This window comes from Dermacentor andersoni, chromosome 1, assembly GCF_023375885.2.
Source record: "Dermacentor andersoni chromosome 1, qqDerAnde1_hic_scaffold, whole genome shotgun sequence".
NCBI lineage: Eukaryota > Metazoa > Arthropoda > Arachnida > Ixodida > Ixodidae > Dermacentor > Dermacentor andersoni.
In genome coordinates, this window is record NC_092814.1 from 269616932 (window position 1) to 269644275 (window position 27344).

The 27344-nt window shown below is 48.1% G+C and overlaps 1 protein-coding gene across 1 annotated transcript; it reads left to right on the plus strand.

Moving 5' to 3' along the window:
• The first annotated feature begins 3896 nt into the window (after positions 1 to 3896).
• On the plus strand, positions 3897 to 27039 carry LOC129380065 (uncharacterized). The gene is made up of 5 exons (XM_050196666.3): positions 3897 to 4127; positions 7652 to 7782; positions 9237 to 9443; positions 22940 to 23194; positions 26810 to 27039. Exons 1-5 carry the CDS (start codon positions 4007 to 4009, stop codon positions 26948 to 26950), a joined length of 855 nt encoding a protein of 284 aa, XP_050052623.1. The 5' UTR covers positions 3897 to 4006; the 3' UTR covers positions 26951 to 27039.
• The last annotated feature ends 305 nt before the right edge of the window (positions 27040 to 27344 follow it).

Here is a 27344-nt window from a genome sequence, read left to right on the forward strand (position 1 = left end):
GAGTTGGCGGTTGCCTATCCACGTGAGGTAGTAAAGGCAAGGCGCAGAAGACCAGGACTCAAGAAGAAGAACACAAACGACAGGACCGGCGTCTGTGTTCTTCTTCTTGAGTCCTGGTCTTCTGCGCCTTGCCTTTACTGCTTCAAGCATGAACCAACTAGCCCAAGCAAGAGTTTTACTGATCCACGTGAGCACGCGTACTTATTCACAGTTCCTGGTGTCAGTATTTCGCCAGCTGACAAATGTTCATAGTTACCGCCTAGAGCAAGGCGCGTCTTTACGTATCGGAAGTTTTTCGAATGTTATCGCTGGTTCTATCTGTTGTGCAGTCGCCGAGCTATATATAGCTGTTATCCGGCCACTCAGACGAGAAGATCCGGACATGGTTGAGAGCGCAATACGAGGTCATCCGGGCAGCCAGTCAAAATTTAAGAAAATGCGGTCTCTGGACTCGTATATCCTTTGCACAGGACCGCATTAGATACGCTAGTTAATGCCCAAACAAGTTACAAAAAATTCCGCCATTCCACTCTGTGAAGTTCGATCACCAGCGGAGCTGTATATATACGGTGATAAATATGTCTATAATAAATATATTGATTGAAAATAAAAGACACATACCGCAACGAATTTCGGTTTTTTACGATTTTTGTTGCTATTTTAATAAAGTGCATACTCAATACCTTTCTTTCTTTTAACCTTCTTTTTCTTTGATTTTTGGATTTATTATTTGACCACCAAGGTGACTATAGCTTTATTATCGCTATGATATACGGCCAGTGGCTCTGTGGCGAAACTGCGAAGGTTTTTGACCAACGTGAGGTCCATACACGACCGGTGACGCGTCGTGGGCACACAGATGTCTGTGTAACATTGAACGTCGAACCTTTCCAAGAGAAACGCCACGAACCACTTTCCGTCTGGCCGAGATAGGTTTATAAGTTGAAATCACCCACAATTACTATGGGAGTGGAGTCGGCAGGGGTGATCCAACAAAAGCTGCATACGCTTGCCGTTTGCGGCCCGATCTTCGTCCGTATTACGTGCCGCCCGTCGCCGCCGCGCACATTACCGCTTCCGTTCACGACGGTGTTCTTCGTAGGCGCGCTGTTCTTCCGCAGTCCTCACCGCATGCGGCCTACCTATTGCACGGGTGGAAAGGAACTGAGATAAGATTACGTGGTTTGACTACAGAGCCCGTGATATCAAACTGAAATCCATAGTAAACAGTGAGTATTCCGGTTTTACTCCAACATTTTTTTTTCATCACAGTACGTTTTGACACTTCTCGCGATTAAACGCAGCTGGGGCTTACCCGGTGATACGCTTTTGCTTTATGTTATAGCTCTGGGGTGGCCGCCATCTTTTTTGCCTACGCACACAAACCGCGAGAACCTGGCGTAAAACAGCTCCGCTGTAAAAAAAATATTGCTTCCGACTACTTCTGCAAAAGTTTGTTCACAATATCACTCAAGCTGTAACTTGTAGTACGCTGAAGTTTTATGTCATTTCTAACAGCGACGTTCAAAAGGCACATACAGTGCACCGTACACTGGATTGTCATCTTTTATTGCAGAGACAGGATTGCCTGTGCTCTTTTCAACGCCAACGGCCCGTGAGTTGCATTCCGTGAGACCAGCGATAGCGTGTCGCGAGTACCCTTGCTGGGAGAGCACAATAATCATCCAGCTTTCGTCTTCCGGTGCTATCGCCATAATGCATCCTTGCAGCTGCTCCTAAATCGTTGCCGCCACGAACCTATTCACACCTTGCTTTCGGAATTGAGGTAGCAGACAGACTTCGTTGCTTTGTACAACAAAACGTAAAGTAAAATGATATACGTCATTGTACAACGTTTACCGTTTCACACTCTTCATAAGCACGGCGGTAACCATCGGTACTCAATCACTCAACTTACCCTTACCACGGCCGCTCGATCCAAAAGCACAAGGTGCGGCCCGCTGCGTCGCGCCTCAACGGCGTCTCGGGCCTAGTTCTCCGTGCGCCCGCTGCGGCGCCACTGCTCGGGGATGGCTGCTGATAGAGAGCGCCTTCACCGCTGCGTCGGTATGCGCGATCTCCACTCCAGTCAAGGCGTAAATAATGCGCTTTATATTTGGAAATTGTAGTCAAAATCTTTTAAGTCATAATTGGAAGTGCTGATTACGCCACAAACGCCAACAGATTGTCACAGGGGTGGAAATCTGTTCTAGAATACGCCTGAACGCTATCCGTGAAGGTTGCCCGTACGATGCACGACCGGGTGATGCACTTCCATCGAGAGGTTCTGCGTGAAGCAATCTATCAGTACTTTTATTCACTTCTCGTGAACACGTACGCAAAGTAAAAACTTTACATAGGGAGAACTTGTACCGAGTTTCCCAAGTAATTCAAACTAACTTACATGAAATAAAAACGCTTATCATTGCATATAATCATCAGTAGATTGTTTCGCATGAAAACGAAGCATATTGGGTGATGCTAGAGGTTACCTTTTAACGAAGCTTCAAAAGACCTCTAGTTCGAACATGCTCATACCCTTTATTTGAGCACGCTTTCCATAAAACACATTCCCGCAGGATTCTTTCCTTGTAGGCAGGTTTTTTTCCCCCTGAAGTGGCCACTTGGTTGCTGATAAAAACAGCAGCTTTGTCTCCTTTTTGCGCTCTTTGTAATACCTGAACAAAGGACTGAATTTCGTTGTTGTTTTCATAAACTAAGTGGCGGTATTTCATTTCGTTCCGTTCGGACTGCAATTTTTTCAACTCTTCTCCTTGAGGGGCAACTTTTTTTTTTTCGATCTCTTGACTGCTTTCTTTGACTGTTCTAGGACGTCCACAATATCTAATGTCGTTTGGCAGGCCTGATCAACAGAAAAACGACGTTCAGAGCATGATTCTAAGGCAGTCTCTGGAACTAGAGCTTCCACCTCCTCGCTGAGAAACTGCAAGGCACTTTCGATGTTGGGGCTTTCTTCTGAGCTGCCGCAATTATCGCTTGCCTCAACTACTGTGTGATCAGTAAAGTTTATTCGATGACGTGTTTTGGGCTGCACATTCTCTTTTTGCAGGTACTGTGGATATTTGCAAAACACGGTCGGTACCGCATTCGGAAGCAGGAGCCTAAGTTTCGCGTTCTTTTTACAGTCATTTTCTGTGAAGTGCAGGGAACATACCAGAGACCTATCGCTTGGTTCCCACTTGCTTCCCTTTCCCGACACTCCTTGGCGAGAGATATTTTTAGCCACGCTTCTCGACGCTCCAAGTCGCAGGGGAACTCGTGATATTTCACAGTCGGGTCCTTTTTTGGCATTTGTGTCGCAGAGTGGCACACAACAGTTGCGCGGCATCGCGCCACATGAACGAGGCTGGCTACGGCACACACGCACACCGAAGAGCCTTAACAAAGCACAGCAAGCACAGGCAAACTTGCTCACACACACGCACGCGAAAAAGCACGAGATTAATGTATATCGCACGAGGCAAACACGTTCTGACGCGAACCGACTTGCTCACACACACGCACGCGAAAAAGCACGAGATTAGTGCATAGAGCACGAGGCAAACACGTTCTGACGCGAGAACCAACGCCCGCTTAGCCCCGGCGCGAAGTCGCGAAAGCATCCCCGAGCAGTGGCGCCCTCACCAAGAAAAGCGGTCGCAACTGTAAACTCGGCCGAGACGCGCCCGCCTATTGTCCGCGGCGCGACGTAGCTGGCCGCACCTTGCTTTGCATCGAGCGGCCGGGCCCTTACACTCTCTATGTTTGCACGTAACAGATGAAAAGAAGCATGAAAAGCGTATCGCTGACGACGCAGAAGCCCACCGGTGACGTAAGACATGCGCTGAGAATCAACTTTCGCGAGTCATGTAATGCGCATGCGCTGCAGTACGACACCTGAGCAATATCTATTTAAATCCACCCGCTCGCGTGGTCCCGCGCTGTGGGATTAATATAATACCAGCAGTACCAGTGCATTGAAGAACGGCGGTAACGCGCACAGACAATGGAATCAACGATGCGCGACTCATCGGAGCCAAAGGGCAGGAATGCAGCTGCCCGCGCCGATTCTGTGCGATCGCTGTCGTGTTACAGCGTCGACGAGAACGTCCTCGAGGTGCTGTGGGGTAAGCGTAACAACAGGCTTTCCGCAATAGCGTGTCGTCTTGTCTTTGCTACCGAGGTCGAAATTACGGAAGGCAAGCAAATTGTAGGGGTTGTCTATTGATTACCCGGGGGGTAAACGAGCTGACTGTGACTTTTCTTACCCTTTCGGGCCTAATATTGCGCCCTCACGACGAGCTTAAAATGAGAGGAAAAGAGAGCTAAACGGCCGGCGAAGTGGATATGCTGGGGCTTGGTAACTTCGGCGGCCGCATGTAGAGAAGAGCACTCTCAAATTAAGGTTCCGGCGTTCAGTAAAGATCCGGTAGGTGCCAATATTAATTCGGGGCCTTATACAACGGCGTCTCTCACAGTGTGCAGCTTTCGGGCGCAAAGTACAAGGCGAAGATAGCAAATCAAGTGGGAGTCGCGAAAAGAATGCTGCTGGCTTTTAAAGTTTTTGTGCCATCTTCCCGTCAAGCGAACAAAATGCTTTCGCATGTTCCGGGGACATACAAGTAATTATCGTATTGTCGTAATCGGTACTCTACCTGCAAGAGCACTTGGTAACTACTCTAATTTCAAAATTGCAATGTGCATCAAGGGAAGTCTAAGAATACAGTGTTCTGCTGTACGTCGAATGGTACTGTGCAAAACACTGATTCCCCCAACGTAAGCTTGACAACAGCACGCATGAGGACGAAATTTATGGTATCTACGACCGCGTACAGAAGTAAATTCTTTGCGCACTCCGTCAAAGAAAATTACTCTCGTCGGGAGACTGCACTGCACACGCTTCCCCGCGCGCGCTCGCTTGCAAGCTCCAGGATTGCATTCCCCCCTCCTAAACTTTCAGTTTTTGCTTTTTAAGGTGCGCCCTCGGCACGAGCGTTCTTTCACTCCGCTCCATCGGAAATCTGGTATTCGTAATCCACGACCTCGTACCCAGCAGCCGAAGCCCATAGCCACCGACCTTCCCAGGCGGGTGAAGTCGCCGTGTATAGCACTGCATTTATGAACAGATAAGCGCGTGGCTTTCTGTCGACGTTTCGCCGTCTCATACAGCGCTCAAGCATAGTCAAGGTTCGCGGATTTCTCCGGTTGCTTTCACGTTCTGGGCTCTCGCTCCTCGCGAGTTATCGGCGCTTCGCCGCTTCTTTGGACGCATGCCTTCATTTGCACTTTGTCAGCTTAGCATTGCAGAGAAATGGTAATGGGAATTGTAATGTGTTTCTACTTAATCGACAAAATCATTTCTCCCTATAGTCTGACTGGCGCACCGCTACCACGGCGCAGTAAACCGAGACATGCCCAGCGATGCCTAACAACAAAATTCCTAGCGCTGTGTGTTGTCGCCTCGTTTTTGTAGTCCCGTTGAGGTGCACGCACGCACACACACACTCACTCCAGTCATGAACGTATACACTCCTGTACTTTCTATCGCGTGAGCGTCAACGGCACGGCATTAGCAGCAAGATCGGCGGCCCTCCTTGCAATCGACCAAACATTTTACCTGATTGGCTGCCATCTGCTGCGCTGTTCGCTTCACGAGTGCTAGCGCCGTGCCTTTGTATTACGCGAGGCGCCATCGCGCACCGCCACGAATAGCGAGGCCACACAGCTTCAAGTATTTGCAATCCTCGCCTCTTTACAATACCTCGCGTGTGCTAACGAATTCCTTTTTTGTTCTTGTGATTGACGTTTACGTATTGCGAAACATTGATGATTTGTAGAAAACTGTTGTCTGAATAATATCTGTTTTGTAGCGAATGGTTATGTATAGATAATAGGCTGTAGTGTTTATGTTTATAATACGGAATATTTACAATCACTCGATAAAATTGCAAACTTAAACCCAATGCCACATACCTAGTTGTCCCTGTGGCGCATAATTTCAGACTGTTCTACATTTTCTTTATTCTTTGTTTTACATTTATGAATGCGCCGCGTTTTAGCAAACAGGACTACGAAGATAACCCTGGCAGAGCGAGCGATCCTCGCGATGCGAACGACTTAGCATATTATCGCGTATTACGCATATTGGCACGTGTACTTATTCATCCTTTTCTCGGTGATTGCATCTCTCTCGCTAACAAATTAATGTTACCGCTCAGCGCGAGACGCGCTCGCATCATTGGAACTTACTCGCAACCCGCAGTGGTTGCTCAGTGGCTATATGGTGTTGGGCTGCTGAGCACGAGGTCGCGGGATCGATTACCGGCCACGGCGGCCGCATTTAGGTGGGGGCGTAATGCGAAAACACCCGTGCACTAAGATTTAGGTGCACGTTAAAGAACCCCAGGTGTAAAAATTTCCGGAGTCCTCCACTACGGCGTGCCTCATAATCGGAAAGTGCCTTTGGCACGTAAAGCCCCACAATTAATTTTTTTTGAACTTACTCGCATGTTATCGTTAGTTTTATGTTCTAGCCAAACTTTGAGTAATCAGATTGTATGCGCGGCACGAATTGTGTAGTATGCTTTCTGGAAGGTACGCTGTCACCAGCGATTTTGTTGGAACGTTCGACGTGTCATGTGTAAACGCCGACGCGCTCGACCCGACCCGACGCGAGCAACTAATTTCGTTTGTGTTGTGATATAGCGCTATATAAAAGCCACGCACAGTTACGACGCCTGTAGAGCAGCACGAGTACCATGAGCGACGAAAGGAACAGCAACATGAATATGCACAACGGCGTCGTGCTCAGGCTAGGCAGGACCCAGTTCGAGGTTACGTCGCATTGGTCTATCTAATCAGGTGGTACGACAGCTTCGCTGGCCAACCACTTTCACGGCGTGGATTGGAGCCCAATTTTTTTCGTATTTCGCGCAATTTCGTTCTTTATCGGCAGAGACAACCAGGCAAATTTTAGCACGAAAGAAATGCTTGCATCAGAGGTTATTTGAGGTGATCTAAACGTTATAATTTAGATGTTAGAGATTCAAGCAATAATGAAAGTTGGCCAAATAAAAACAATATTTAGTGATGAAAAAAAAATACTGCTAAGTACACGCAGCTACCGCTATTATGCAGTTGGTACAACTTCTCTGGCGCTCTTCGTTTATTTAAAAAGCTTGATCCAAGTTAGCTGGGACGCCCGGTATACGCTGGTACAATTCTGTTCTAAATTTACGTGCCGAAACCACGTTTTGATTGAGGTACGCCGTAGTAGGGGACTCCCGAATTATTTTGACCACCAGGGGATCTTTAACGTGCCCCCAATGAATGGGACACGGGTTGGACACGCTGGTACAATCGTGATTCGGGTACGATCATAAATCGCCTGATTATACTTGTAACAAGGCAGCCGTTGTCATATTGCCCCTTATTTGCTCTATAGCGTTCTGGACAGGGTTTGCCGTACTTGCCGTCATATTCTTCGATTGTTAACCTACTTTGTATAGACTTTTGTATTTGGCCCCCCTTACACAATGGCTCTTAGGCATATGAGGTATATGTAAATAAAATTTAAAAAATCAGGACCTTCATTAAAGTTTTGCATCCATCCATCCATCGTAATCCAACTGTGTTCATTGCTTGTCTGCAGACGAGAAGGTCGACATGGAAGAGCTTCTCGAGTTTTCCTTCGACCACATCGACAAGCTCGCAGAACGTAGGGGAAAGACAATCGCAAGCCCTGAGAAGTTTCATCTCTGGGAGTATGTGCAGCAGATGAAGGTGCGTGCGCATCAGTAGCGTGTACTCGAGCGTCCATCACCATTTATAATTATTCATAACTACATTTATAATCACTGGTCATCGCTATCTATAGCGTAGACCGCTATGTGCAATGGTTGTAGTTCCACCTTCAGCCTGGTTCAATTATGAGTGCTTTACGGATGGTATACATTTATCCGTGAAGTCTCATTAAAAGGACAAAATGTCTGCCAGGTATGTTAACGCTGGCCCATGCAAGCAGTGCGTTTGTGAAAATGTTTTAGTATACCTTTTCGCGCATTCTATTTGATATCAAGGTGGTCGATAGTGGCTCCGTGCGCCTTGATATGAGCTACTTCGAGTATCAGTTTGAACAGCTGCCATGGAAAGTTCTCGCCGAGTGTAACACTACTTTCGATTTTTCTTCTTTTTTTTTCATCCACGTAGCCACAAATGGGCGCTTTATGATAAGTATGACCGTTCCTCATGAATAAGTTTCATTCTTGAGTATGTTTTGAAAACATTTTCGACGGTGATGCTCTTCGCGAGCACCGCGGGAAATAGACGAGTTCTCAAAACTAAGTGATGTGCCCCTGCTAGCAAATGTCTGCAGACAACGTAATTGTTTATTTCTGGCGCGTCCGTGTAACCAGCATTTGGGTACTTGTATACCACATTGGGGCCGAACACTCGCACTTTCGTTGTATAGCACTCGACTACCTGCTGCATTTGCACGCTGCACAATAGTTTTTTTTTTTTTTTTTTAGTGTTCGTAGTAACCTTGGCTTTCAGTCATTTACTCGTGATTCTACACCTTGTTGATGCAGACGCGTTCCCTTCGCTGCTTTTTTTTTTTTTCGTTTCGCTTTGATGGTGGAATTAGTGTGTTGCTGCAGGCTCACTGCCATGAGCTCTTCCTTCAGTTAGCTTTTAATTATTAGCTGCCTACAAAAGCGACTGCTATGTCAGCGATTCCGTTCTGTAGCTCCACCCATCTTGTAAGAAGAGTGGGGGGGGGGGGGGGGGAGGTTCTGAAAGAGGTAAACAACCCTCAGCCAAACTAGCTCAGCGTTCTCCATTACCAACAACACTGTACCAAAGAACTGAAAAATTCCAGCGATCGATTGTATCGCAAGAACTGAAGGACGTTTTCCTAAGTTCTCGTCATCGTTCCAATATTGCTAAAGCTAAACATTTAGAAAGTACTTGCTGCCTGTTGCTGAACGTCATTTCTGTAATGGTTGGGGCACTAGAAATGTAAAGGAACTATGGGTGTACGAGTATAAATTTTGAAATATAAGCAAAAAAAAAATGTGATAGACGTTTCAAATATTTTCTTTTTTTTTGTAACTTCATACTTATGAAAACACCTTCGGTATCTAACATAATACGTGGCAACTACGATGTGTCGGCTTGCTTTTATAGCTCAAAGTCGCAAGCAGAGTGGCCGCTTTAATGTTCCTGCACCTTCACAGCGCGAACAGCCCTACTGGGTGACCAAGGAGGCTGTGCCCTGGGACGAAGTAGAAGCCAAGTATTCACTCCGCAGTCGGTCTCTGTCGTCCGGCTCCTTGCACTGTCACCTGGCGCTCTCGGGGGTTGGCCTTGCCACGCCCCCACCGTTGCTGTACTCGCTGAGGAAACCACTACCAGCAACTTCTCGTGGGACAGCCACCAATGAGGTGAGTTTTTGCACCAAATGTATTCGAACTAAGAGCTCACAACGGCATGCACCTGCAGGCCGCTAACTTAAGTCGACTCCTTCACTATGCAATTATCGCGGCTTTTGGTCTCTGAGTTGTGCAGTAGCTCTCGCGCCTCGACTTTCATTTTTCCTTTCCCATCAATGTCGCTCTTCCTTCGATATTGCAAATACGCTCAATGAGGCTCCCTGGTCGAGAAAAAAATGTTTGTAGAAATTATTAAAAAAAATAAAATATGCAGGATCACGCGAGTCTGTTCGAATCGATCAATTTGCGAACGGATATTGTATGTTTACTGAAATGATATTACTTCTATGCAGTTCACCGTTCGTTACTCAATGCACGTTGCGGTCTCATTTCATTCACTGAACCTTTTCTCTGCACTACGGTGCTTTTGTTGCCGACTTCACTTCTTGCGTCTTGTTCTGCTTGTGTATTCGGGCACCTGTTTACCCGGTGTCACGTACATTCTGCGGGATTTTCCAAGAATGCTCCCATGCCCATTTGCACATGCCAACATCCATATATAATTGCAGTGGTCGAAGTTGCTGTATTCTCTGCAAGGCATTAGCCGGCACAAACGCAGCTTCACTTTAAAAAGCTTAGCTTTAAAACTACTTTAAGAAAGGAAAGGGTGATAGCGTTTCTGGGCTGATTTGTGAACACAAACCGTACCAAAGCTCACTCGTAGTTCAAGAATACGTTTGTATCGCGGTCCCTCTCCATATTACGGGACCTTTTCACGTCACTTATGGCAAGCAGTGAATTTCGGAGGCATGATCTTGAATTGTAGCGTGAAGGTGACGGAGACTAGCAGCAGACGGGACGAGCGCTAACTGTCAACGAAATTTTTATTGAAACTATCAACACACATACACACACACACATACACACACACATACACACACACATCGATACATACATATACACACACGCACATAGCTTATACAGATATATAATTGCAAATACCGCAGCATATGAACATGACAAGGTCTAAAGACATCAGTTAAGCACATCAAGAAGTAGGGAAGCCAAAAAGCGAGCAACAAAGAGACACTACCTGAGATTAACACACGTATTCAGATACTGAAAGTCTCATTCTAACAGAGACAACGATGCGTGGCTAATGCAAGTCTCTCCTAATCTTTTAATGTGAAATGCCTCGATTATTTCCCGTGTGGTGTGGCATTTGTGTCCTGAAGGAATTTTTGTCTCCAAACAAAGGTTTAAAACCGCAATTGAAACAATGCGACGCTAGATGTGAAGCATTAGGTTTGTTAAGTGATTGTTTGTGTTCTTTTATTCTAATATTAATACACCTGCCGCTCTGTCCAATGTAAGTTTTCCGGCACTAAAGTGGAATCTGATAAACTATACCAGTGTTACAAGGCACAAAAGGAGACGCGTGTCTAACGCCGCAATCATTTTTTTCTTTTTTTGCCACCCTGTTCAAGTTACCTATTTATCATAGGGCACATGATAGAAAATATGCGGGGGACCAAGAAAACTGTATTGACGTCAGATCTGATATTGGCTACGTTCCGTAAACCATGGGGCAACCTATGTACATAGAGCACCACAACAAACCTTTCTTCGTTTGTTTTTGATTCTTAGCGGGGCCTTTTACCCATTTCAAAAGCTTTTCGCAGGTTAGCGGTAACAAATGCACAGGATAACCAGCCTTCTCGAGCCTATCTGTTGTGAAAAACTGTTGTATATTGTGTAAACATGACTTAGCAATGGCAGACCTAAGAGCTGAGTATGCTGTCTCCGGTTTAACAAGTTCGGAATGACATGAAAATTCAAGCAGTGCTGTTTTTTTTCGCCCTAGGCGAAGCTTTTGAAATTGGGAAAAAGCCCAGCTAAAAAAAAAAAAAATTAGGTGACTTGCGTTTGCCACGCATCATTCTCTGTTAGAATGCGAATTTCAATATCTTCCCAGCACGTGTGTTAATCTCAAGTAGTGTCTTTTTGTTGTTTGCTTTTTTCGCTTCCCTACCTCTTGATATGTTTAACTGATTATGTATTTAGACCTTGTCACGTTCATACGCTGCGGTGTTTGCGCTCACCTATATATATGTTGATAGTTCGGATGGATGGATGGATGCAAAACTTTAATGAAGGTCCTGAGGTACGCGACTCAGCGCGCTGCGGGCCGCTCCCACGTTGGGACAGTCAGGCCATGCCTGACCGCCGCATCGTGGCCCCTCTGGACAGCCCATAGTTGCGCCCCGGCATCGGGGCTCTTGATAGCGGAGAGTCACTTGTCCTCATTGATTTGTTCTGGGCCTCGTAACGAGGGGCAACGCCAGAGCATATGGTCCTGGCTAGCGATGTCATTGCAGTGCCTGCAAGAACTAGTGGCATAGGTGTCGGGATAAAGCTTGATAGTTCCAATAAAAATTTTGTTTGAGAGTTAGCGCTCGTCCTGTCTGCTTCTAGTGTCTGTCTGTGTCACTTCGCGCTACAATTCAAGATCATGTTACCGTACCCACTCGCCCAACTTTCTATCCTTTTGAATTACGGAGGAACGCAGCCCCCTTCTACATGCATCCCACGTCGGTGAAAAAGCCTGCGAACATCCTTTATTGTTCGGTGCTATCGAGGCCGCTGTGGTGCGCTGGCGTGGCAGGTGTCTTCCCGGATGACGCGGTGATGCGGCGAATACTGGGGCAGAATTATGCGTCATTGGTGGCGACAGTTTATCACCGCACCTTTTGAGGACGTCCTGACCAGCAACTGAAACAGCTTATGCTCGCATGGGCCTACGCATCCATACAAAAAAAAGAAAAAAAAAAGAAGACGTGTACGATTACGATACTCCCTAATCAGAAATTTGAGCGCACCTGTACACTTCTTTTATTTCGATATATATTGGCCGCCGTTGACAACTTGTGTCCTACAGCACGTTGCAGAAGGAGCGAAGTGTGGAACGACTGGGGGGGGGGGGGGGGGAGGGCTCGGTAATCGGGAGACGGCGAGAGACAGCGCGTGGGTGACGCGTAGGCGCGATTCACAGCAGCCGCCGCAGCCTGACCTGCGCGTCGTCTGCTTTGTTTGCATGGAGGAGGAGGAAACAACTTTATTAAATAGTAGGGGAAGGGGGAGCCAGGTCATGAGGGGGGGGGGGGGGGGAGGCTAGGTCGGGGCCCAGGGGGCCGCAGCTGTCGCCGTCCATTCCGCCAGCCTGTACCGTGATTCTTGGTCGACACTTCTCAACGCTTTCTCCCATTCCTCAGGTGAGGGGGATGGCTGCAGGAGCTCTTTAGGGGGCGGGTGGCGGTCACATCCACGTAGAATTAGATTCTGTCCAGCCTGTGCTAAGCCGCAAAACGTAAATGTCGAGACGCTGTCATCCTTCAGGATGACCGCCAGTCTCCTGGGGCTGAGCCCACTGCGCGTTTGAGCTCAACGCAGGGCCACGGCCTCTTGTCTGTTTAGGCCGCCGCACGGAAGCGGGTAAATCTGTCGTTCCTCTCTTTGCTGACGGAAGCGATCTCCTTAACTTAGTGACAGTGTTTCAGGGTCCTCCGGAGGAGGAGGCTGCCCCTCGGCCCGGTTAGTAGTTGCGCGGGCTGTAAGGTGGGCAGCTTTGTTGCCGGTGTTTCCCTCGTGGCCAGAGACCCAGAGAAGCCTGATGCTTACCTCCGGCCTCTGTAGTTTTTCTGCCGCGGTTTGTCTTACTTGGCCCAATCTGAAGCTTTTAGTGGCTGTCATTGACTCCGATACTATGAAGAGCGTCCCTGCGACTGCGGTTGCACTAGCAATGGCGGCCTCTTCTGCTTACAGGATTGACCTCGCTGCGACTTCCTCGGTTTGGAGGATCCACCCCGTTCTGTCCACAGCCGCCATCGAATGTGAGCCGTTCCCCACAGGCGAGGCGTCCACATACGTGGCCGGTTTGTCTACTAGTCTTAAGGGATTCCGCGCGTGCCCGACGGCGTCCCTTGTTGTGTTCTCCCATGTTCTTCGGGAGGGGTGGAATGACCAGTTTGTTCCTAATGTCTCTCGGTATTTTCACTCTCTTGGTGGTTTGTGTGTGCGGAGGGGTGGGGGAGGGGAAATTCAGGAGTTGTAGGATCTCATGCCCTTGCTACAGTGTGCATGACAGCCTCCTCCACTGCGCCGATCTCTGCGCTTTCACGATTTCGGTGGCGGTGTTATGGAGTCCTAACTGCATCAGTCTTTAGTTGCTTGCCCATATAGGAAGTCCGGCGGCTACTCTCTAGGCTGAACGCAGTGAAGTGTCGTTCTTTGTGATATCGATCTTTCGTAGTTGAAGGAAAGGGCATGTGTATGCTATCCTGCAGACCGAGTAAGCCTGGACCCGCCGTGGTTGTTCAGTGGCTATGGTGTTGGGCTGCTGAGCATAAGGTCGCGGGATCGAATCCCGGCCACGGCGGCCGCATTTCGATGGGGGCGAAATGCGAAAACACCCGCATACTTAGATTTCGATGCACGTTAAAGAACCCCAGGTGGTCGACATTTCTGGAGTCCTCCACTACGGCGTGCCTCATAATCGGAGAGTGGTTCTGGCACGTAAAACCTTACAATTTAATTTTTAAGTAAGCCTGGATTAGCCTGCATGCCTCTTTCTCTTGGAGTCCAAACTTGCGGCCAGTAATACGTCGCAGCAGCCCGATTATCTGGCGAGAGGTGCTCGCGAGTCTCTTCATAGTTTCTTTGCACGAGTTCTTTTCCTCTAGGAAGAGCCCCAGTACTCTGATGGTGGCGACCTGGGGTAGTACTTCTCTACTGATTACGATTTGCAGTGTAGTTTTGATTGCCTGCGTTGTTTTGCCGGCAATAAACAGTTCTGACTTGGTAGAGGAGCAGGCCACGTAGACTTGTACCGTGTCGGCTGCTGTTTGCAATGCTTGTTTGATGGTTCCGGCATTGCCTTGCCTCGTCCAAATGGTAACATCGTCCGCATAGATGGCATGGCGGATGAGCGGGATCTTGTTAAGTTCTTTGCGTAGGTTCTCCTCATTGTACAGTTGAAAAGCAAAGGAGATAGTACTGCACCCTGGGGTGTACCCCTAGGGCCGAGATTGATCTGAGGGCTGTTGGTATCTCCAATGTTGAAGGTGGCTGTCCGCTCGCGAAGAAAGGCACTAATGTATCTGTGCGCCCGTGCCCCAACATTCTTGTCCGATAGATTTCTGAGTATGGCCTCGTGTCTGACGTTATCGAACGCTATGTGCACATCGAGCCCTAGGATCGTGCGCACTGCCTCCGGGATTCCGGCATCCGCAACGTCCCTTTTGGGCATCCACATGTCTTGCGTGGACACAGCTGGCCGAAAGCCAAAGAGGGTGGGTGGGAATAATTGGTGTTCCTCTAGATTCTGGGCGAGGCGTGTTAAAACCACGTGCTCTAGTGCTTTGCCCAGACATGACGTGAGACAGGGCGGATCGAGATTCTCCAGTTGCAGCATTTTTCCAGGTTTTGGAATAAAGACGACAGCCACCTTCCATGGCTGTGGCAGTTCCCCGGCGCGCCACTCTCACCTCAGCCTCGGTTATGTCGGCATCTATGCTGTCATTCGTTTCGCCAGTGTACTCGGCGTACGCCAGCTCATTTCTTTCTGTATTAAAATAGCAGCTGTTGAGCTCCTGTATGATCTCTTGCTCCGAGGCCGGATGCGCCCGAAGGAGCCGATTGACCTTTTTGCCGTTGCCACTCTGCTGTTATCTGGATCGAGCAAATGTCTAAACAAGAACCAGGGGTTCTTCGAGCCGAGCTGGCCATTTAGCCTGTTGCACAGCTGCATCCATTGAGCCGAATTTAGCTCGCGTAAATGCTCCAGTACTTCCGTCTCAGCCTAGGCCAGTGCTAGTTTAAGTGTGCGGTTACGTTTGTGCTTCATCCATTCTGCATGGAGAGTCTGCTGCTTTTCCCAGAGGCTGATCAGCTTATAGTGGGGCCTGGGGCCATCTTCCTCGGTGGACGCCTCGATTGTGGCTTCTTCCGCATCCTGGAGGAGCGGCGCCGTCCACTCGTTTCGGTCTTTAATCTTCGTTGCTGCCTGACGGTTGCGTTTGAATCTAAATTGTTCCTACTTGGTATGTTTGACGAGCAGTTTCTTCTTTTTATTATACCCCACTGCAGGTATTCTATAATGTTCAGGACATAATGATCACTGCCCAAATTGAGGCCTGTATGGGACACGTCGCTCCCTCCACGTGCCGGACGAAGGTCAGATCGGGAATAGTGTTCCGTGGCACGCTGTTGTCAATACGTGTCGGCTGCGTGGGATCTGTGAGCAGGGTCAAGTCGTGCTTGTTGGCCCCATTTGCTATCGACATTCCCTTAGTATTTCGCGGGTGGCCCCACATGGTATGGCTTACATTAGTCTCCCAGGACGACGAAGAAGTGCGGAACGGTAGACCTTGTTCTGTGGTTCTTCAAAGTTGTGCGACTTCTGCATATCAGGAGCTTCCTCGAAGACGTCATCCTCCGGAATGGAGGACGGAGGACCTCCGCGCCCTCATGGCAAGGCGAGTCCCGTGGCGGTAGCCCTGTCCGTGGGAAACCGCGACATCACCGACTATAGGCTTCCCGATTCATCTGACAGCTCAACAGCGGCAGAGATGGAATCGGACAGTGATTACACGCTAGTCCAATCGCGCCACTTGAAGCGCAAGCTTCGCCGGACGTCAGCAGGCAGTGATTCTACTCATAAAAGCAGATGTGACGAACGGGTCTTCTCCATGGGCTACACCCCAACTACGGAAGGTACGAATATGAATTCGTTGAACAGACAATCGCTGACCGAATACTTCAATCGAATAGCCTCAGGACATGTGAGAGAGATCCGCATTAATGCTCCGAAGAACATTCTGACGGTGGACGTTAATACTCAGGCAGTATTAGAGGCTTTGAAAGGCATTCAAGTGGTTGGTAACATCCCAGTTCGCTTATTCCTAGCGTACGGCAAAGATACCTGCTCTGGTGTGATATCAGATGTGGACATTGACATAAAGGATGAAGACCTGGGATCTCTTTTATCGTCGACAGTGCGAATCCTCGACATCCACCGATTCGGCCGCTCCCGGTGCATCAAGTTGGTGTTCGAGTCAGACTCTTTGCCAGCATCGGTCAAAGTAGGTTATGTGAGGCACTCAGTTCGTCCATATGTATCACGACCGTTACAGTGTCACAAGTGCTTCAAACTGGGCCACGTGAGTGCGGTGTGTAAGAATCCTACGTCGTGCCGAAGATGTGGTGGTGCTCATCATGTAGACTCCTGTGAGACTGACGCCATGAAATGTGCAAATTGCTCCGGAGCCCATGAAGCGACATCCAAGGACTGCCCCAAAATGGCAGAGGAGAGGCAAATCCTGAGAAAAATGGTGAGAGAGAACTCCACGCACAAGGAGGCTGCCGATTCCGTCCGCAAGAAAAGGCGCCGGTTGCGGCAAAGGCGTCGCCGCTCCCAGAGCAAGCCCGGAGGGAAAGAGGCGCTTCCTTTGAGTACTTGGATGCAAAACGTGCCACAGAGAGTGCACGGCCGGGACACACAAGATGCGCCTCCCCCAGTACCACCGCGCCCGTCAAGGAATGATGCGTCATCCTACGTGCGTCCAACCTCTTCGGCTATTGAGTGGCCTTCGCTACCACTAAGGGCTTCCGGAGGAGATACTCCTTCGGCGCTCCCCAAGTGCCGGGAGGGTAATGAAAGGCTTGGAAATGAAAAGGTGATAGACATGCTCAAACAGCTAGTAAACACTATGCGTATATTACTCTCCGGAATGGCAACGCCAACTGCACTATCGGTCGTGAAGGCGTTAGATGCTATGGAGCCGCTATTAGCGGCTCTAAAATAAGGGTGTTAATCATGGCTCTCACGATAAAACACTGGACATTGGAACAAAAGATGCATCATTCTGTTATAATGCAATGGAATGCTCGAGGTTTATGCGGCCGGATGTCTGACTTTAGGCAACGAGTCTTCAAATACCGCTTCCCAGTGATCGTGATATGCGAGCCAAATCTCACGTCGGAATTTCGCCTTTCCGGATACGTTAAGCTCTGGTCACGTGAAGATAGACACAAGAGCAAAGTGTTAATGTGTATACGCAGTGACATGACGTTTGTGCGGAACACGATCGCTCCACATGACAGCAATGAATGTGTGTGTGTGACACTAAAACATAAACTACATGTGTTTTCGATCATCGGCGCCTACATACCTCCTAGACAAAGACTTGAACTCTCTTATCTATCCACTGTATTACAAAGTTCCCCAGGCCCTCATGTTGTTATTGGAGACTTCAACGCTCATCATCCTTACTGGGGAAGTGCCGCAATGAACTGTCGGGGTAGGCACTTGATGGACTTCATAGACACTGAAGGTCTGGCTGTCATCAACGATGGATCTCCAACTTACATCCGCGGCACTACCTACGGAAGTTGCTTAGACCTCACTATTGTATCTCGGAGCCTCCTGCCCTTAGTCAACTGGTGCTTGGACATAGAAACGCATGGGAGCGATCATATACCAACATATGTGCAGATGAAGTGGTTTGTGCAATCAACTGCATCTGCTGTACGCTGCACTGATTGGTCCACATTCACTACATCTGTCGAAGAGTACTGTGGAGACATCACTTCACCATCTGATATAGAAGACATTATTGTATCATCAGTGCAGAAGACAACTAAGTTCATCAGTGCACCTACATCCAGAACGGCGATTGATATTGAATATGAACGGCTCCGAGCGATCCGTCGGAGAGCGGAAAGGAAGGTTAGGCGAACTCAATCGTCATTAGACCTTGCTTTATGTAGACGAGCTCAACGAAAAATACGGCGTCACCTTCAAAAAATGGGAAAACAACGGTGGAGGACCTTCTGTTCGTTTCTAGATCCTCGAAAGCCACTTTCTAGGATCTGGCAGATAGTACGAAGCCTTCGTGCCCCTCCTCAGCAAAAACATCCTTTCCGTGCTCTAGCACTTCACCAATCTCTGACGGAAGTGCAGGTTGCCGAAGACTTCTGTAAGAGAGTCACCCGTACCGATGCTTCAGCATGTCCAACATTGGATCGACCCGTGCTACCTCATAAAGATGATCGTCTTGACCTTCCTTTCACGATGCCGGAATTGGAAGCTGCACTTGCTGCGTCGAGACGATCTTCTGCCCCTTGACCTGACGGTATTTCATATACTGCTCTGTGCCACCTTGGGATGGAAGGTCGGAAAGTCCTGCTGTCATACTATAACGCCACGTGGTCATCCAGTACAGTCCCGAAGCAGTGGAAAACCAGCCGTTTGGTCTCCCTCCTAAAGCCACGAAAATCGCCTTACGAAATGTCATCTTACTGGCCAGTAGCTTTAGCTAGCTGTGTCGGTAAGGTGATGGAACGGATGGTGCTCACTAGATTAGAATGGTTCATGGAAAAGAATGAGCTTTATACTGAAATGATGACCGGATTTAGACGTGGCCGGTCTGCAATAGATGGGGTCATTGATCTCGTGTCCACGATTGAACACGAAAAAAAGCGACACCGCCTTGTAGGAGCAGTTTTCTTAGACATAAAAGGAGCTTATGACAATGTACTGCACGGAGCCATTCTTGATGCCCTCGGTAATTTAGGCATCGGCGGCCGTCTCTACATGTGGGTTGATAATTACCTAGATGGTCGTACAGTCTTCATGTCCACGAATGATGGCGAAACGACAAGACACGCTGTGGTCCGTGGAGTGCCTCAAGGAGGAGTTCTCTGCCCGACTCTTTTCAATGTTGCCCTTATTGGCCTTGTGGAAATAATTCCTGATACAGTACGCATCAGTACATACGCAGACGACATATACATATGGGCATCCGCAGTCACGCGACCGCAAATTCGTGCCAGATTGCTGTTTCTTTAACGTCTCAGTACCTGCAGTGCCAAGGACTGCAACTGGCCCCAGACAAGTGCGCTGCGATAGCGTTCACACGGAAGCTTATGTGTTGGTATCCAATTATGATCAATGGAAATGCCATCCCATATGTCACCCACCACAAGTACCTCGGCGTTGTCATTGACCGCGGTGTTTCATGGTCGAAACATGTGGCAATGTTAAAGAAAAAATTAACTGGGCTTGCTCAAGTTTTTCGCTTTCTGGCCGGTATGAAGTGGGGTCCATCTGAGCGTTCGCTACTCCGGCTGTACCAGGCTCTCTACGTCGGATACATTCGGTATAGCCTGCCAGTTTTATCAGGTATGAGCCCGTCATGTTTACGCACGCTGGAAAGTGCCCAGGCACAGATACTGAAAACATGTCTCGGTGTTCCACGTTGCACCTCAACCCACGGAACAATTGAGGAGGCTCGCGTCACCCCTTTACCTGTCTATCTACGATGCGAACCTCTTCGAGTATTTCTGCGACTGCTTTGTCGTCATGGACGCCATCCCTTATCTACATTACCCGATATACGGCCGGACTCCACTTTTTCAAGAGCCGTTAAATGGCAAGAATCTGCCATACCAGCATACTTTGCCCCGGCTGACCTTCCACATATGCCCCCATGGGTGATGTCCAAAATACCGGTACGTCTATCTATTCCGGGAATTTCTAAAAAATCGCGAATACCTACCGTCGGCCTCAGACATTTAACACTTGAATATATATCGAAAGAATATGACTCCTCGGTGAGCGTGTATACAGACGGATCGGTATCGTCGTATGCGTCTGGTGCGGCTTTCGTCGTGCCTGCGCATCAAGTCATTCGACGGTTTCGTCTGCATAACAAGACGACTTCAACATCTACGGAACTAGTGACAATCAGAGAGGCCGTTCAATATATTTCGCGACAGCCTCCTATGGACAGTCTTCAGCGTCGCAAAATCGGCTCTTCAACTACTTAGAGTGGTGTTGAAAGAAAGCACTTACAGAGTGTTGGCTCTTCAAACTGCCGAGCTCTACACTTTAGCACAAGAAAACGGCCACCACATCACATTTCAGTGGATTCCCAGTCACTGTGGTATACAGGGCAACGAACTGGCCGACGCCGAAGCGAAGAAAGCACTCGAAGAACGAGAGTCACTGCTTTCAATTCCTTTTTCAAGAGCGGACGCCAACTGTCTCCTCTCCAGTGTCATCCGAAAATTGACAGCAAAGCACTGGGACAATCCGGATAATCGCCACAGACGACTCCAAAGATTGGACCCTGCCATGAATTTTAGGCTACCACCGAAAATTCATCGAAGCGGTGCCAGTCTTCTGCACAGACTAAGGCTGGGGGTAGCGTTTACGCGCGGATACGTGCACCTCATGCGACGCACCGAGTCTCCACACTGTGAGGTGTGCAATGTGACTGAGACTATAGGTCATGTGCTTTGTGACTGCCCTAAGTACGTGGAAGAGCGTGAAAGGTTGGACAACGACCTTACGCGTCTCGACAGCGCACCGTTGTCGGAGGACGTTATTTTAGGCCCTTGGCCAGATGCTCAATCGAGTTTCAAGGCCATTCAGGCATTACTGAACTTTTTAAAAACTACGGGCTTGGATTGCAGACTTTGAGCATGCCAAATTGCTTGCGATATGTTCTACATCTTCCTTCTATCGTCATCGTCACCCATCATGCACATCTTCGCTCTTTCTTTCCCTCTTCCCCTTCCCCCAATGCCGAGTAGCTAGCTAGAGGAATATACTTCAGGCCGACCTCTCAGCATTTCGTATCATTAAACTTCTCTCTCTCTCTCTCTCTCCCAGGACGACTAGCTGGACTTGTGCCGCCTCTTTCCTCGCTTTTCTCATGATTGTGGGGAAGGTGATAGTATTGTACTTTGGCGGGCTATATATGTTTAGTATACAGAGGCATTTATGCTTCCTGTTTTTGGGCATTAGCTGCACAAAGGTGTAGTGCAGATTTTCGATTTCTAAGTCGATTTGCATTGCCGTGATGTTTCGATGCACAGACATGGTTGTTCTGGCAGTCTGTTTCTTGCTTGTCGAGAGCTCATTAAAGCAGGTATATCCCGTTATTTTGATTGCGGATTCTGTTTCCTGTAGCGCGATGACATCGGCCTTGGGGTCGAGGTCCGCCATTGCGAACTGCAGCGCTTCCCTCTTTTTGGCAAACGACCTGCAGTTTCACTGATATTATCCGAACTTGTTCCGCCATTTCCTCTGCGGAATACCATGACCCTGGCGTCGGGCGCATCTGTGGGGATGCCGTGCCCGTCGTGAGGTCGTCCTGCGTGACTCGTAGCCATGTTCAATGGTGGGAGCGAGGACTGCAGAGTTTGTGTTGCTGCCTAAGGTAGGTAGCGTGCTGATGATTTCGGTTTTAAGCTTGTCATGGCAGGCTTTGAGTGTTTCTTGCATTACACACTGTATTGTGTTGAATGTTTCTTCTATGATTTTCGCTGGGCTTGTCATTGTTTGTTCTATTGCTTCGAGTCTTTGTTCGAGGCTGTTCGCGGGTTGTGCAGTGGAGTCTATATTTTCCGTTAATTTCCTCTTAGCATTACGTGCCTTATCCACCTCCATGCTCGCCTCTGCGTTCCTGTGTACGGATCCATGCAGACGACGCGTCCTACTCTGGCGCCATCTCGTAGCCATCGTCGCCGCAAAGCCCGCCATGCGCTCCACTACGATTTTCTTCTCACGCTTTCACCATCACCTCCGCTTTCCGCTTCATGCTTCCGCTGCACCCTCCTCCTGCGCTTTCCTCCTCGCGCTCTTTTCGGTATCCGTCTTCCATCTCGCGCTGTGTGTGCTCGTTCGCTCGGTTAGGAGGTACGACGCCGACGCTCGCCGCTGGAACGGGCGCCTAAGAGCTGCGCTCTAAAATTGTGAATGTCTTTCACATCGTCGTGAGCGATGCTGCAAACGCTTCCCAATATGTTCCAGAATACCAGCGTTTATTGGTAGTTACCTTGGTTTAGTTAGACCCGCCGTGGTTGCTCAGTGGCTATGGTGTTAGGCTGCTGAGCACGAGGTCGCGGGATCGGATCCCGGCCACGGCGGCCGCATTTCGATGGGGGCGAAATGTGAAAACACCCGTGTACTTAGATTTAGGTGCACGTTAAAGAACCCCAGGTGGTCGAAATTTCTGGAGTCCTCCACTACGGCTTACCTCATAATCGGAAAGTGGTTTTGGCACGTAAAACCCCATAATTTAATTTTTAATTTTTGGTTTAGTTAGGGCCGCTTATTTCATTATATTTCGGATAGTATACACATGCTAATTGCAAAAATGCTCATGCGTACATACGGCGAGTCCGTCTTACCCAGTGCTCTTTCATACCTATTCCAGATGACAAGTCATTCTTTACTATCACTTCTACTCACTTTTCTGGGACTTACAAGGTTATCCAAATGTGCTCACAATGGTGGTATAACGCTGCAACGTGCACTACAGAGCCATAATTAAGTTAGCTGTGTCATTTAGTGACACGGCGAGCCCCTCTAGCTTTTACTTTCCTGTTTGATTCCTCCCAATATTTCGTGTCTTCAGCTAACGGCAACTTTTTCTTGCCAGAACTCGTCGCAGCCCCCGGACCAGCACAAATGCGAGCCGAACGAACGCTTCACACTTTCCGAGCAGTGGGACTCTGGTTCACCGCACCGGGGTCATGTTGTTTCGGCAACACGTTTCAAGAAAAAGCCAGGCTGGCAGCGACTCCTGGGGAAGGTTTTTCATCAGAAGCGCAAAGATCTTTCGAAAGACGACAGCAGTGGCGAGTTCGCCTCCTTCCTCGCGGGTGTCGCCAACTCGTCCAGCCCTTGTTCGGTGGTATGGTTGAGCGCTGTCGAGCTCGCATATTTTTATCCCTGCTACCCTTTCCTACCGTGCCAGGTAGCCAACCAGAAATCCCTCTGGTTAACCTCCCAGACTTTCTATATATTCTATCTCTTGTAATTTATCGTACCCCATTGCTTTATGTGGTGTAAAGTATCCACGAGAACGCCGAAAACGTGCACTAGTGTGCTTCATAGCTTCACGCACATTGTCGAAATTGCAGTGTTTCGTAGCTCTCATTTGCACTGGCAGGCGATTCCGTCAGTGTTGGGTATTGCTGGTTGAAGTGTTCCGAGTGATCTTGTAAACCAACAGGAATTCACTGTAATTCAGCCGAATGTCGCAGAGGTACGCATGGGTTTCTTTTCTACCCAAAAGTGCGGAGAAATAAGACGCTGATCGTGCAGTCCTACTTACGGCATCTTATGTGGGGCACTTGCCTCTCTGTTGACAGCCTCCTTTTCGTATGCATTGTGTATGTACAGAACCGTCATTTCTGAGTTGAATAGCCTCATTGGTACTTCAATTACATTTCATTCACTTCACAGCGGACAATTCTATACACGAACGAAAAAAACCAGTCAAAAACGCAAAGCCACAAAAACACCGAACTGTGTTTGTGGCTCTGCAACCGGACGAGACGTCAACTGCCTTTCCTTCTCGTATAAGTGAGCTCAGACAATAAAAGCATTCTGCCTCTAAACCTCCCGAGCAGTGTAAGAATTAATACTTTCAAACCGTGCAGTTGTCGCCTTAAAGGGCACGGCATTCATGGATTTCGCTGATTACCCACCGTAGTAGTGTCGTCGATTTAAGGCACTCCAGACGTAGAAGTCTTTGACTCCATCTGCTTTTGACGCGCTGGGATGTAATGACAAGAGTTGAGCAATGCTGCCTAACGTAATTCTAGTAGGATGCGGAAGTTGCCGCTAATCAGAGGTTGGGGACTTCTCCTATTTGTAGGGGACGTCAATCTTGCGTTTATCATGAAGACACGGTGGGTGCAATAACAAAGCACACCACCCGTGGCCACAAAATCCTGAACCAGAGCATGTATAGTGTGCCCTGCCAGTGCAACTTAAGGATGTTGCTGCTTCATTCTATGTAATGCAAGGTGTCATACAAGCATTGCCAAGGTGCCTGGCCAATTTTGATGTGCAACATGCATTCATTTGCATTTAGTATGCGAAGTTGTTATTCTAATGCGATTACTTGTATATTATGGACGGCTTAGTGTAATCTCTCGTATACCGGGTGTTTCAGCAAACACTAAATAATCTTTAAAGGTTACCTATGGCAGATATTGCATTTCTAGTTCATGAGCTGGTTTACTCGAAGCGGCGGACAATACTTGCACAGGAAATTGAGTTCCAAAATTGACTAATTAATGAAAATTCGCGAAGTTTTTAACTAGTTACATTATTGCCCATATTGCAATTTACAATTTCTAGCCGTGGAGTTCGCAAGGCGAATCCACATGGAGCGAATTTTCAAGATGACACCAGTTTCGAGATATAATTTCCCGAACTTTGCGGAGAAATGCATTGGCGTTCCAGTTAAATTGCTAACGAAACGTCGTTTCATGCACTGAAGCACACAAGTAACTGGAACGCCAATGCATTTCTCAACAAAGTTCGGGAATTTATATCTCGAAACTGGTGTCGTCCTCGGAATTCGCTCCAAGTGGATCCGCCTTGCGAAGTGCACTGCTAGAATTTTTAAATTGCAATATGGGTCATAACATAATTCACCAAGTTAATTAGTGAATCACCCGCCGTGGTTGCTCAGTGGCTATGGTGTTGGGCTGCTGAGCATGAGGTCTCGGGATCGAATCCCGGCCACGGCGGCGGCATTCCGATGGGGGCGAAATGCGAAAACACTTGCGGTACTTAGATTTAGGCGCACGTTAAAGAACCCCAGGTGGTCAAAATTTCCGGAGTCCTCCACTACGGTGTGCCTCATAATCAGAAAGTGGTTTTGGCACGTAAAACCCCCATAATATTAAATTACTTAGTTCTTTTTAATGATTTTTGTGCAAGTCGTGCCCGTCGCTTCGAGTAGACCCGCTCATAAACTATAATTGAGCGATCTGCCACAGGCAACCTTTAAAAATTTTGAAGCGAAAAGCTTCACTACCGTAGTCAACACCGCGCTTCGCGCAAGCCGGCGTATGTCTGAATTGGCTCCGTAAGCGTGTTCGGAGTCTGAATTGGCTCCGTAAGCGTGTTCGGAGTCTGAATTGGCTCCGTAAGCGTGTTCGGAGTCGGCGCAGGTGGCCGCGCGCTATGCGTCATCGTTTGACGTTCGCCGCAAGCGCGTGTTTATCGCGGAGGCCGACTGTATAACCGCTTGCCAGAGAATAGGCGTGCGCATTCAACATGGAAGAAGAAGAGAGTGATGCTACCGATACAGAGAGCTGTGTTTATGGCTGTACAGAAATCGCAAGACAATGTGCCCAACAATGATGAATAAAGAAATTTAATAATCCTGCATAACTTATGGTATATATCATTGATAAGCAATTTGCATCACTACACAAGGCACACGTATAGCATAACAATAAGCTAACCAAAGCATATCCATAAGTGAAACCTTATTTGAAAGTGTTCGCTGAAACACCGTGTATTATAGATGGCTGATTGTAATGTCTTGTACGTTGTAGGCGGCAGGGTACAATTTCTGAAGGCGTTTTGTAGTTGGAGGCTTTTTTCCGTCTCCGTGCTCGCTCTGCTGACTTTCGATCTTTTTTAGCTATAGAATGAACAGCTTCTTTCTCTGTGCATTGGGTTTCTACCATAATGCAGAGTAGGAACATTCGGTATCGCATGTACCAGTATCTGCAGTCACCGAGGCAAACAAACATTTTGAGACGTGCGGCACGAGCAGCGACATCACACCTACACTGCAGGTCTCCAACACGCCAACGAGGCCTCCTTTCCCGTCTTCGAAGTGATTCGGTGGCCACTCGTCAACTAAATTGATCGCGAGTGATGAGTGCCCACCATCATAGGGATGCAGGTGAAAAAAATGACAGGGTCTCTTAAGATCTCTCGTAAGAGGTGAACGGCGAAAGCCTACTCTTCCTCCTCTTATCATTCAACCCATTCTCTTTGCCTCTTATCTTTCTCTTCTTTCTTTTACCCATTACTGCTCACTACTAAACATTTCTAGTCATTTCTAATCAATTCTGGTCATTACAAGCCGTGATTAGACATAGTGGTCATTTCGGAGTCATTAGTAGTCATTACAAGTAATTAGTAGTAATTACGAGTCATTACTAGTTACCATTAACCTTTACCAATCTCTATTATAACGTTATAATTCACTGTCACCATCAATCATTTTTCATTCTTTCATCTGGTTTCATATGGCGTGATGACACAAGCTTCACCATGAGCCTAGAAAGGCTTCTGCCTTAACTGCCTGCCAAACAACGCAATGGTGGGAATGGCGCCAGTACTCGTGCCTTTGGCGTGTTCGTAACCTCCAGCAGCGGCGCAAGCCGCGCTGTCGCTGGTTCGGTCGCTTTAAGTAATTTTTTGTTTGTTATGAATTCTCAGGCATGCAGTTTCCTGATTAATACCGTGCTAATTGTCCTTTTCTTCTCAGAGTCATGAAGAGGGATCACAGGCTTCACTCAAGGGGCCTGAGAAGAAACGCCCCACAGGATTCCTCCGACGGTCTCTGCGCAGGGTAACCACGGCTACGCGGAAACGCGATTCGCATGACGTTGTCAAGACCGATGTTTAGGGCATGCTGTAAATGTTTTGTTCCAGTTAATTTTAGTTTTGACGAATTTATCGCTTGCTCTGCGCGAATAAATGCTTGATTCCCCGCTATGTATAATGCCCTGTCTTTATTTCCATGCTAGAGATCTTCGTCAGATCTGGGAAGAAAAAAGTCCGCCCTATGACATAGTGCTGGATGCAAGCGCATAATCGGTTTAATGTTTGGGTAGGGGTTTATGAAAACTGGCAACCTTTAATGTGATATCGAGCGTTATACCATTCAACTTTGTTTAAGTGATGGGTTTGTGCGGAACTGCTGTTCGCGATCTGCAGAATATAACGGTGGCTTAGCTTACGGATTTTCCCTATCAATTTTTAATGAGGACTGTGTCCTAGTTTTGTGCTAAGGTGCTGTT